At 38.9% G+C, this 13505-nt stretch overlaps 1 protein-coding gene across 2 annotated transcripts in view; it reads right to left on the reverse strand.

The window, feature by feature from the left end:
• Positions 1-1389: 1389 nt before the first annotated feature.
• Positions 1390-13505, reverse strand: part of LOC131246768 (F-box/LRR-repeat protein At5g63520) — a 28477-nt gene continuing 16361 nt past the window's right edge. For both annotated transcript variants that reach the window (XM_058247159.1, XM_058247158.1), the window contains exons 8-10: positions 3094-3284; positions 2532-2647; positions 1390-1993 (exon numbers count right to left, since the gene is read on the reverse strand). In XM_058247159.1, coding sequence (XP_058103142.1) covers positions 1585-1993; positions 2532-2647; positions 3094-3284 — 716 coding nt within the window. In that variant the 3' untranslated portion in view covers positions 1390-1584. The remainder of the gene's footprint in view (positions 1994-2531; positions 2648-3093; positions 3285-13505) is intronic.

A 13505-nucleotide genomic window follows, 5' to 3' on the forward strand; every position in this document is an offset into this window, starting at 1 on the left:
GTGTGCTAGCAGTTTGGGGTGGCAATTGGACAGGCGACAGTCATCCTGGGTAGACCCATTTCCATCCATACCAGCCATTCCCTAAAATCTCCTACAAACCAGATGGTGTGGTCTTTGTTCCCACATATGAAGAGAACCTCTTTGATTTCTGATCCTATAAGACCCTGTTAAAAATGATTTCATCTAATTTTAATTAACAGAAATTATGTATTAGAGATCATACTTTAGCTTTCAATTGCTTGCACCAAATACCATGAAATTTCATGATTTATTTATTTTTTGGTTCCAAATGCCTTTCATTAGAATAATTCTTTTTAAGAGAAGATGAACAAAAAAAGAGCCCCAAGAACTCTACAAGCGAAAAGCTCCCTTCCAAGGATGAGTAGAGCGACAGGTGGGCAGGCAGTATCCAACAGACAAAGCTCACGCACAACCTCAGCAGAATATCTCTGAAGCTTAATCCGAAAAACCCCCAAAGCAACTTACAACAGAAGGAACCTGCAATCATCATAGACACCCAGTAATCACAGAACAAAACCACACCCTTCCTTGGTGGGCCTGCACCCAGATCAAGCACACCTTGCACCAAGCGCAGCTAAAACCAGCTAGTCAAGCACAGTGAATCACATCCACAAAACAAGAGCTTGACATAGCCCGTGGCTTCACCGAAAACCTCCACCACAAATCTGACATCCATGAACCTCAACCATCCCTGGCCCTGATACTGCCACAGCAAATACACCAGCCCGCTACAAGATAGTATGAAACAGAGCCAACAAACACCACCCTTGTGCAATTTCTAAGAACTTGTGAATGTTAGCTTTGTGGTCCAAGTCCTTGGTAGTTTAAGAAAAGAGGAGAGACAAAATAAAATCTTATATAATGGTACAGTGGAGTGACAGTCTGCCTGTGTGCAATCCTTCAAATAAATTGCATAGATTATACTAGGACTTTTTGGTTGCCACTTAAATACGAGTACATCTCATTTTACTTAGCATCACTTACTATTAGATATCGTAGTCAAGGGTGTGTTTGGTTGCACCATATATCACGAAATTTCATGATTTATGGTGCACCCAAATCATTTGCATATGGTGACTATAAATTGTTGGTTTCCTTTTTAACCACCAAGGACTCGTATAAATTGTTGGTTTCCTTTTTAACCACTATTTTTAAGTGGCACCCAAACAGACCCATAGTTCTCATTTGCATATGGTGACTATAAAATGAGGAAATATTCATAGCATGCTATTTCTTTTGCAAGTTGGAACATGTTTTACAACATGCAAAGTGAAGCATCATATCAGTTCTGTCGGTGGGCCCCATCAGCAAAATGATGGGCCTGACTGCCATCAGACATGATACCCGTGTTCCAAATCCCTTCCAATGTACTTTTAAAACCCAAAAGGATAGAGGCTTCGATAAATACTAAAAGAGTCATGTAAAGTAAAGCATGTAACATGCACATTGAAGTAAAGTAGCTAATACCTTAAAACTCCTACAGAATAACAACAACACCAATAACAACAACACCAACAACAACAAACAAAAAAAAAAAAAAAAAAAAACCCTGCATCACATGGTCTACAGCTGCAGGGGCTCTGGAGCGAATGACATAACGAGAAAGACAGTGCTGTAAGCGTGCAAGCAGGCATTGGTAGGATTTAGTTCCCCGATACGTTTCCGTGCAGCCCAGGGCCGTCGGCCTATCTCCCCCATGCAAAACATCCCTGCCAATGGGGCGTCCGGAAAGTTCTCTAAAAATGCTGAGCTGTCAACATTTGGGTCTTCAAAGAAGGATCTTCCACGGCCACAGCATGAGAAAATAAGACCTCCAAAAACTTGCGCTGGCTCACGATTCTTCAAAACTTGGAGTTCCTCAGTAACTTCGGTGATTGATTTTAGTGCAGTCTTGACACTGGGAATGTAGAAGCGGAAGGGGTCTCCAGTTCTGATACCTTCGCCCCCAACAAAAAGGTACTCTTCATCTCCGCTGCAGTAGAAAAAAGAAATAAGAAAAATAATAATAATAAAGATTCAAAGAAGGAAACGAGAATCTCAGGGTAGTCGATATACAAACAGATAAAAAGGGCAAGGGAAAGCTCTCTTATTTCTAGTGAACTGAAATTGGTGCCAGTGGAGGAAATATATATCATCTTGGTCTAATGGAGCCAACCACAGCTAGCCATCCTCAATGGAGATCAAAGAACCTCACCCTTTACTTCTCTCCCTACCTACAACATCTTAAGATATTCTCCGGTGCCATCAGCATAGAATTCATGACCATGGTTTTAAGACTTAGACTAGTCCCCTGAGACTCATCCAAGTCAAGCTGGATTTGGTAGTAGCACCCTTTCCGGTTCAATACCACGAGTGACCCCTGACTCGGGTGAGTCCCAATTCAACTCAGGACCAAACGAGTCATTCTGGATCATCAGTCTTTTAACCATGTTTATGACAGCATAAGCATGAGAGACATAGTAAGTCTCAAGGAAGAAGTGACCAGAAGTTCGAAAATTCAGAAACATTACCTTATAACTTCGTGAAACACAAAGGACGAAACCAACTTTCCTTTCCCTGCTTTGGAGAGTTTTCTTTGCTTTACGACTCCAATGTAACAGTCACCTCCAGGATTATCATCTCCCATCTGCAACAAATCATTCCATTCTTCAATTAAGGGGGAAAAAAAGAATGGGGTTTTTAAGAACATGATGAGTATAGCAGCTTCTACAAATGTGTCAGCATGGCTTGGTAGGCCCAAGATCCAAATCCATCTTATCAGAATGGCACTGCTATATTGACACCCTGGCCCAAGAATCAGGTCAATCCACTGATCAGGTGAGCCAGAGTTTGCAAAACAAATGTACAGCTCTAAAAACTAGGCTGAAGTTTTATAACCCGTCCAGCTGTTTCCAGAATTGGGGCTCACATGCTGAGTAGACCAGATTTCCAACATGTACAAGGTCGACCAAGATGATGGATGGATTGCATCTCACACCTATGTGCCATGCTGGCACATGTGTGGCATGTACATGGGCTTTATTGCACATGTGTTTGCACTTGGCCAAGTACACATAAGATATATTAACAGACCTGACCATCGAGATCGCTAAGCAAACTTTGACCGTCAAGACTCTGGGGAGACCCTTCTCTTCTGGCAGTGAGCCATGTACAGCGTTCAGGCGTTTCATCTTTTGTGACTCTAACTGAAGCAGCCTTATATGTGGAACCCACAGTCGATAAACCAGTTGACAATGCAAGGTCGAGATGAATTTCCCCTATGCCTTCTCAATCAAAATCAGAGCAATATTGTAAAAACGGACAACTAGCATCAAACAGCCTCCAAGAAATAAACATGAAATGTGTAATACATAAGAAAATCACAAAGGCTACATGCATTAAACTCATGGTGATACAATACAAAATATTCATCATCATTATCACCATCAATATTTTCTTGTCCTTGCCATTTGATATTGGCTCTACAAATTTTGTTTCACTCCTCTACAAGGCCCTATCTTCGTACGTGAAAAGGCCTCCATAAACCCTCTCACCACCTCTGTCCAAATGGTCCCAACAGGACTCAAAAAGCAGTGGCAATGGGCTGGGCTAGGTTAGGCCCATGCAAATGGATAGGTCGGGCCTAACCTGAAAATTGATAATAATAATAAAAAACTAATTCCCACTTGTATGTTCCTAAACTACCCATTGACCAGGTGGGCCACACATGCACCAAGAAAAAGACATTTTAGATGAGTGAACCAATGGGCTACATTTAAGATGGATGGGTTGCCTAACCGAGGATTCGAAAGGCATATTTTGTAACATATAACACATGTACATTGAAGGTCAGGTCGGGTCATCCTGGGCAGACCAGGTCAGGCTATGTTGACGTAATTGGGCCATATCCCTCACAAATCACATCCAATCAGTGATTAAAAGGTCAAGGTATCTAAAAATGGTTAACGGCCATCACGTAAGCAAGGTCGTAACAGCCATTACAGGGCCAATACAATTTTAAAAAGAAATGGTCGTAACGGTCATTATGGGCCGTATCGTAACGGTAGTTACCATGATTGAATACCTTGGCATCTGTAGTGATGGTGATGCTCATGTTATTGTGCTTGCATCTGTTGTCGTAGCATGGAGAATCTCTTAAGCCTTGTAGCGTTGAGGACTTAGTAGTTGGGCTTCAGGCATTTCACAGTTGTTCAGTGTCGTAGCATCTCATATAGTTGTTACGTGTCGTCAAGCATCCCAGCTATGTACTCTTATAGCTGACGGATGGACTGACAAATCTGATCAAACTCTTATTAACTTCCAAGTAAATTGTCTGACTGGGATAATGTTTTTGAAGTCCTAGATGCATCGGCCCATTCCCATATGGCCGATTATTTATTCAACTTATTAGATAGTGTAGTTGATGAAGTAGGAAAAGAATACGTTGTCCAAGTTATCATGGACAACACATCCTCATATATAGCCATCGGTCGCCTTCTTGTGAAGAAGAGGTGTCGTTTATTTTGGACCCCTTGCATGGCACATTGTATGGATCTTATGCTAGAAGATATAGGTAAGTTGTACATTAAAGTAATTGTTAGTGCTAGAAGAATCATAGTCTTTATGTACAAACATGTCATTCTTCTCCATCATATGAGAAAACTTGCCTCGTCCAAAGGTCACCCGTTTTGCAACAGTTTTCTTAACACTACAAATATTGTATTCAAATAAACGCTTAGAAGCTTTGTAGTGTCAGATGACTAGAACAATAGGCCTTGGTCAAAGAAGCCCGTAGGGAAGCTCATCCAACAAACAATTCTTTAGCAATCTTTTTTGACACAACTGCTAAAGGTACTAAAATCATCGGAACCCTTGATTGTGTTGCAATTGGTGGACAGAAATGAGAAGCCACTAATGGGTTACATCCAGTGTTCAAAGTATCGGTATCGCTACAAGTTTCTCTAGCCAGGGATATGGACTAATATCAATATCGCCAATAATATTGTTGATAACCGAAAATACGGAGAAACATAGGAAAAACGATGGAATTTTTAGTGAAACTTTAGGAGATGTTAAAATGTACATATTTGCATATTTAAAAATAAAACAAAATTGCAGAAAGAATGCATACATAACAAGTTTCCATTTAATGGGGCGTTAAAAGCAGGTGTTGGTGTAAGATATCAGTCCAACCTAGTGTTCGCAATATCGATACTATCGGCCGATATATCAGCCGATATTATCGATATCGCGCTCTAGCGATACAAAACCCTTCGAAAGATACCAAGAAATTAAAAAAGATAATAAGAAATCAAAAAAAAAAAAAAAAATCATGGAATACTTGGTATCGTTCGATACCGCTAAATATCGTGTCATATCGATGAAATTATCACGTTTATCGTGATTTTTTCACGATATTTCGCTGTACAACATCTACCCGGTCATAGCCGGGATGTCAGGAGACTCGGGATAGCATAAATAACAAAAAAATCGGAAAAAAAAAAAAAACAAAACAAAACAAAACAAAAAAGATAAACTTTCAATAAGGTAGATTTGGTACCTGTAGAAGAGATTGCCATGATCAGAAGCTTCATTTGGTGGGCCATTCAAATCGAAGCGTTGCGCCGTTTGTAGGTGAGTGCAAACAGAATCTCCGAGTTTGTCTCGAGCTAACCCAATCAAAACGCAAGTGATTTCAATATCATGCTCAGAAAAAATCTGGAGAAATCCCGAGATTTAGGAGGGATTTTGGGGTTTTAAGGTTCTTGCCTTCCATAACCCTCTCTGGCTTTCAAAATAAGCTTCGGAGCCCTTTTTACAGGTGTGGATCGAGTTAGCTCGAGACCAACTCTCCTATCAGGGGCTCTGTAGGGTCCACCATGATTTATGTGTTTTATCTACACCGTCCATCCATTTTGATATGTCATTTTGGGGCCTGATCCCAAAAAGTAGGGAGATATAAGGCCCAAGTGGACCACACCACACGAAGCCGTGGTGGCAATGGTGTCCACCATTGACGCTTTCCTAGGGCCCACCGTGATGTGGATTTGCCATCTAATCTGTTTATAAGGTCTGACAGACCTGGATGAAGGGAAAACATCAATATTAGCTTGATCCAAAACTTCTGTAGTCCCCAAAAATTTGTAATAGTGGCCATTCAATGACACCACTGTTTCATGTGGTGCGATCCACCTCATATTTGGATTTGCCTCATTTTTTGACCCATTTCCTAAAATGATCTATCAAAATGAGTTGACGGTGTGGATACAATGTATCACAACAAGGTGGCCTCACGATCAGGGTCCCACCTAATTCACTGATTGGCCCAGGGACGTGGTTTAAGGATACAGATTGCGTGCGTAAGTAAACTCTTTGGGGCCCACCTCGATATATGTACTATATATCCACGCCGTCCATCTGTTTGGACTGCTTATTTTATAGCATGCTCCCTAAAAAATAAGAATATACAAGTTTCAAGTGGACCACGCTACAAGAAACAGTGGTCATTGATCTCCCACTATTAAAAAATTCCGAGGGTCCACCGTAACCGTTATTGACCATCCAACCTGTTGATAAGTTCACACGGACTTGGATGAAAGGAAAAAAAAACAATATTAGCTTGATCCAAACATTTTGTGGCCCAGAAAAGGTTTTTAATGGTCAATAACCATTGTTGCGTGTGGAGTGGCCATGACCACTGGAAAATTTGCATTTGCCTTATTTTTGGGACAAACCCTTAAAATTATGTGGCAAAACAGATGGACGATGTGGATATACCATGCATGCATCAAGGTGGGCCCTACTGTCAGGGTCCCACCTACTTCGCTGGTTGTGCATCGCATGAGACCCACTTCGGTGGCTCTGCGTCGCATGAGACCTGTACGCGTACTTCCTGCCAAAGCCTTTTGCAGGAAGTTCAAGCGTTGGAATGCTAGGTGGGGCCCACCATGATGTTTGTGGGAAATCCACTCCATCCATCCTTTTTTCCATATCATTTTAGGACATGAGATAAAAAATAAAGTTGATCCAAAACTCAAGGCATCCATATGAGAGGGAAAACTAGGGAAAGATTCACCCAAGACGCTGTGGTGTGGCCCTTACTGTGCGGTTACCGTGGGGCCCACCTTGATGTATGTATTATGTATCCGCGTTGTCCATCAATTTTTCCATATCATTTTAGGGCATTATTCCAAAAATGAAGCAAATTCAATTATTAGGTGGACCATAAGAATAAGTGGTGATTGACCGTTGATGGGGTACAAAAGTTTTGGATCAAGCTGAAATTTGTTTTTTCCCTTCATCTAGGCTCATGTGACCTAATCAACAAATTGGATGGTAAATAAACATTAAGGTGAGCCTGAAGAAGTGTTTAATGGTAGGACAATCAATCACCACTATTTCTTATGGTGTGGTCCACCTGATAATTGGATTTGCTTCATTTTTTAGATAATGCCTTAAAATGATTTGGAAAAACAGATAGACGACATGGATACATATTACACACATTTATAAATATTATGCATCATATTTGAATATAGTTGCATTAGTTCAATCAGATAACGCATAGCTTAGGACCCTATACGAATGAAACCTATTATGTACACTTTTTTTTTTGAGATTTTTTATTTGAAAGTATGTATTAAGGTCTTTTTTAATAATCCCTGAAGTTTCATTGAAAAATTTAGCCATTTTCCCAATGTTTCCCCATGTTTCCCAAAAAATGTGATAAATTATGCGACACAAATGATATATCCCATGCAATAATCGATACGTATCTGTATCCCAAAGTTGCGATACATTGCGCGATACCGATATTTCGAACACTAGTCCAACCATCCCCTCCGGCCTATTTAACCATCCAAACATCCATCAATATTGCAAAATATCAACAACACATGATATTTCACCAAGAAATCATCAACAATTGAAAAGGAAACAAAAGTTTGTGGTCTCAATATCTCACATGTTGCGATATCGATAATATCAAGATAGATATTATTAATATTATCAATGGAAAATTAAACACTACATACAACCATGTGCCCATGAAAAAAAAAATTGAAATAATTATTTTTCTAATAAACAAAATTTTGATGATATCAATAGTTGGCAATATTATTGAAATATCGTCAATACACTTATGATACAAGAATTACCTAGAATTTACATAGTCGAAAATATTGGCAATACATTAGCGATATTGATGCATTGGCAATACAAGCGACAACTAGAATTTACATTGTTAAAAATATTGACGATTACATTAGTGATATTGATACGTTGGCGATACTTAGAGATACATTGCTAATACCTGGAATTTCTAATACTACCAGCGTTATTGGTATCGCTACCAATGTTATCGGTATCGCTAAGCTAGAGATAAAGATAATATCAGAGATATTTCGATAATATCGGAGATAATTTGAACACTGGTTACATCTATGATGAAATAGAGATGGCTAGAAACAAAATCATGAATCACTTCAACTATAAAGAACATAATTACAACCCTATTTTCGATATTATAAATAAGAGATGAGGCAACCAAATGTCATCTCCATTGTATTTGTTTGCCTATATCCTTAATCCGGTTGTATTCTTCACTTCCGCCGATTGGATAAAGGCATAAGCGACACATATGGTTAGCTTTCTTAATGTCTTGGAAAGAATAGTTTTAGATAAAGAAGAACAAAACAGGATTTTAGCTCTGCTAGACTTATATATGAAGGGTGTAGGTATTTTCTCAAGAGAAATAGTTATCAAGCATAAGATTATGAAATTGGCAAGTAGGTATGAGCGACTTAGCTACTTAGTCTAAGTAACTTAGAAATAGCTTCTTTAAATGTACAAAGTCTAACCTACTTAAATTGTTATTTAAGCCTATTGGTGAGTTGCCTATGGAGTGGACCCAAACAAGAAGGATCCAACACTAAAAAAGCTGGCTATGAAGATTCTAGTACTCACGTGTTCTGCTAGCAGTTGCGAGCACAAGTAGAACACGTTCGAGGCAGTAAATTTGGTAATTCACTCCTAAACGTTGAATTTAGTCTTAAATCTTCGGGAGTTAAAAGTATCGCCCATGAGTCATCGCTAATGCACTTTCTTTAATGTAGATTCACACCAAAAAAATGAATCGCTTTGAACAAAAAAAGCTCAATGACTTAGTCCTCGTCCAATACAACCACAAGCTGCGAGAACGATTCTAGGCTAGGCGAGAAAAGAATAGTTTCTATGATCCTATTTGCCTATATGATTTGGATGCAAATAGTGAGTGGCTCGTAGAGACAAGACCCGATCTTTGTAGTTGAGAACCTAACATGGGCCCAAGTCAAAGATGCCGCATTCGGTTCAGCACCTAGAAAAAGTACTTCCACTCGAAAGTGGAGAACATGGGGGTGAACAATAACAGTCAAGCAGTGGATGAGATTAAGGAAATAGAAGAAAAAGACTATTGAAAGTAACCATTAGATATAGATGAAGTACTGGTGCAAACAGATAATGAAGAAACAAAAGAAGTTGAAGTATACGTTGAAGAAGGAGACAACTCTGATGACAATGGTGGTGATCAAATGCCACAATGGCAACTGGATCAATGTATATAGTATTAATATGTTTATTTTTTATATTTCACTATTTTGTAAGTTAAGCTTTTCTTATAAATTGTGTTTGTACATTAAGTTGTAAGTTGTAATTTGAAACTTGAAAGTTGCACTTATCAATAAATTTTCTATGTTCAAAGTTTTTAATAATTAAATAGTTTGTAAATTGTATTTGTATATAAAATAGTTTGTTGAATGTTTTGTTAAATAGCTTGTTGATTGTTTTGTTGATTGTCTCGAATGAACTTGAAATAAGTAAAATAAGTTATCCAATCACTTGGAGAATTTTTCCTAATCTTTTAGAATTTTCTACATTTTTCTGAATTTTTCTCCTTATTTTTCATTTTTTATTTTTCAAAAAAAAATTATACATACGCAATCGCATATGCGATTGTGTGATTGCATAAGCGCACACAATCGCATATGCAATTTGACAACATTGACAATAACAATTTTGACTACATTGCTCAAGAAGACCCTACCCACAACCCACCCGACCCAAATACCAACCCGAACCCCAACCTAAGTTCCTCTATACTCGACCCAACCTAACCTAAGTGGACACAACCTGAATCATATCAAGTTGGCATTTTTCAACCTTAACCCAACCCAACAACCTTGAAAACTTGACCTGGCCCAACACAAACTAAGGTTGGGTCAGTTGGGTTCGGGTTGACCCAAACCCAAGTTGCAGCCCTACTTTGACCTGAGTGCCCATGCTAACATTCTCCCTTTCGGTCTTTTGAAAACCTCCATCAACAATTCCGATCTATTATTTTTCAGAAACCATCAACTAAATTTCTTTTCTTTTCTTTTTTAAATGGTCAAATACACACTCTCATCTTTCAAAAAAAAAAATATACACGCACTCTCACACCCACACACACATGGGTTCTCGAACCCATGACCTCAGAGTTCAAACACACGGTGCCTACCACTGACTACCACTGAGCTTTTGACTAAATTTCTGTATAGAATTTAAGAAGGCTTCCAGTACCTAGAAGGCAATGAAGGGAGGAGATCTTGAATTTTAGAGATTGCATTGGCAGTGGGTGACGGATCTTGAATCAAATTTTCAGAAGATGCATGGCTTGATGATAGACTGATCTACCTAGATTATGGAAGTCTATATAACATCTTCATGAATAAGGGAGAATTATTATCACAATGTTCAGTATATTGGGGGTGTAGTGACTTGGTCTCCAACTATCTACAGGAATTTATCCAATGACATGACAATCAACTTTTGTCTGTTAAGTTTAAAGGACCAGAAGCATGATGTTGTTATGTCGTTGGGCTTCACTGATAGTTGGCAATGGAATGAGGAGAAATCGGGATCATTTTATGTCAAATCCTTCTATTGGATGATCAAAGTAAGTGGGAGCTCAGTTGACTGCATGCTTTTGGCAATTTCCTAGACCCCCGAGGATCATAGTGTTAGGTTGGCTAGTCGCAAAAAAACAAAGTTTTTTTAGCATTGATCGCCTCCAAACTAGGAAGATGATCATTATGAATGTCCATTCCTTGCGTGGTTGTGCCTGAAAGATGTGGAATTGGCCAATGTCTCTTTATTCATTGTGAGTTTGCATCCATGGATGGTATGGAGGAGGTTGCTAGGCTTTTTAAAGTTCTATGGGCTATGCCTGGGCCTATTAAGGAAGTCTCCTAAGCATGGTTATGGGAAGTCTGCAGGAAAACAATGAAAATTTTACAGCGCATATCTTTCCTATAGATGTTGTGGTCTTTATGTAGGGAACGAAACAACAGTCTTTGATAACAACGCGGAAAGTGCTGAAGCAGTCTTCCAAGGGTGAAAGGGAGGATGATATTTTGGGCTTCCAAGAGTCCCTACTTCAAGGGATTAAAGAGGGATTTTTTTTTTTTTTTTTTGGATTTTCTCAGGGGTCATTTAGATGCCTGTAAAATCATTTAGTTGCGAAAGGGAGAATGATATTTTGGACTTCCAAGAATCTCCACTTCAAGGGATTAAAGTGGGATTTTTTTTTTTTCGATTCTCTTAGGGAGTTCATTTGGATACGTGTAAAATCCTTTAGTTTTTTTTTTTTTTATGTGAAAGATGAGAATTTATTAAAAAGGAAAAAAGGCTAAAAAGAGAAGGGGAAACCTGCACAAGAACGAAAAGCTATATACAGAAAAGGAGAAAGAAAGGGAGAAAACGAGAAAAAGAAAGGACAAAGAAACCTAGGCAGAAATTAAAAGGAAGAAGAAACAAAAAACCAGACCCACGCCTGGCAAAGGAACCCCAACTAGCTTTAGGGAGCCCAATCCCTAAAAAGCACAAGAACCTTGGAGAAGACTCCCGCTGAAGAAACACTTTTGTTCCTAAAGCAACGGTTATTACGCTCCACCCAAATAGACCAACACACAGCAAGGAGGGATCTCCATTTCCTTTTCCCAACAACCCCACACTGGTCTTCATGCCAAAAAGAGAAGAGAGAATCAACTGAACGAGGCATAACCCAGGAAATTCCAGCTAGCCTGAGAACTCCCCACCAAATATCCGTAGAAAAAGGGCAATGGATGAAAAGATGGTCCACAGTTTCCTCACTCCTAAGACATAGAAGGCAGACATTGGGAAGGATCATTCCTCTTTTCTGCAAATTGTCTTGAGGAGAAGTTAGTAGTTGATAGAATGATTTCACAGAGAAATTCCCTAAAGAAGACAGAGTCCAGTGTAAAGTATCTTCCACCTGAGACTTGGGAGAGAACTCCTACAATTGGGATAAGAGAGCAATGAACTCTTCTAAAAGATTTCTTCTAAGATGGGGAAGCCCCATCCCACCATTATCACTAGGAAAGAAACAATTACCAACAGAGGTATAAGGGTCAGTGGCTATCGAGAAAAGAGAAGGAAATCCTTCTGCGAGAGTAGGAAAGCCACACCAATAGTCAAGCCAGAATCTGATTCTTTGGCCATTCCCCAAAATGAAAGAAATCATGTCGAACACTATGGAGCCCAACTTGGCTATATTTTTCCAGATGAACAACGCTTTGTAAAGGGAAGAGTCCTTGGTTCTCCAACCAAGAGTGGAGGTACCATACTTAGCAACCACAATTTGACGTCATAGATTTTCTGATTCCGTTCCAAACCACCAAATCCATTTCATAAGGAGAGCTTTATTAACCAACTCTAAACTTCTAATATTCGCTCCTCCATCATAAGGAGTACAAACTTCCTTCCAGTTGAGGAGATGAAAATTTCTGTAAAATCCTTTAGTTGTAAAGGGGTACAAGTAAATACATTACAAGAGTTGTTTAGATGCTTGTAATTGCTTGTGAATCCTTTACAGCCTGTGAAGGCTTTACAACTAAAGATTAAAGAAACTTTGTAAAACAGCACAGCCTATAAAGGCTTCACAACTAAAGAAAAACTTTGTAAAATGCCATGTTTGGCTAAATTTTGTTAAAGGCTTTAAAGGAATCTCTCTCTCCCTCCCCCCCTCTCTCTCTCTCTACCAACGACCTGTCTCTCCTTTCCCTGCTTCAAGTATAATTCCCAAGTCCTAATACAAATGGTGTTTGTTAACCCAAATCAAACCATCCAGACTATGGAACCTAGTGTCATTAAGTAATAGGTTAAATTTTTTATTGGTTGAACAATCTAAATCCCTGATTGAAGACTCTTTATTTCTTAAATAAGACCATTGGATAATTTTCATTTCTAACCATCCAATAAGTGACCAGTAATCTTATATTTTGATAGCCAAATAAGAGTAATTTTTGGTTCATGATACATTTTAGCTGCTGCCTGCTGCTCATAAACTTGGATGGTTTAGTTTGAATTATTTGTATGCTACGCAAGCAAATTCTCAGTAATTTCTAATGATACATCCTAATGCTTGTTTGATGGACATTTGTTTGCCAAATCATTGGGCCCAATTTCGT

This window comes from Magnolia sinica, chromosome 5 (genome assembly GCF_029962835.1).
Source record: "Magnolia sinica isolate HGM2019 chromosome 5, MsV1, whole genome shotgun sequence".
Classification (NCBI taxonomy): Eukaryota; Viridiplantae; Streptophyta; class Magnoliopsida; order Magnoliales; family Magnoliaceae; genus Magnolia; species Magnolia sinica.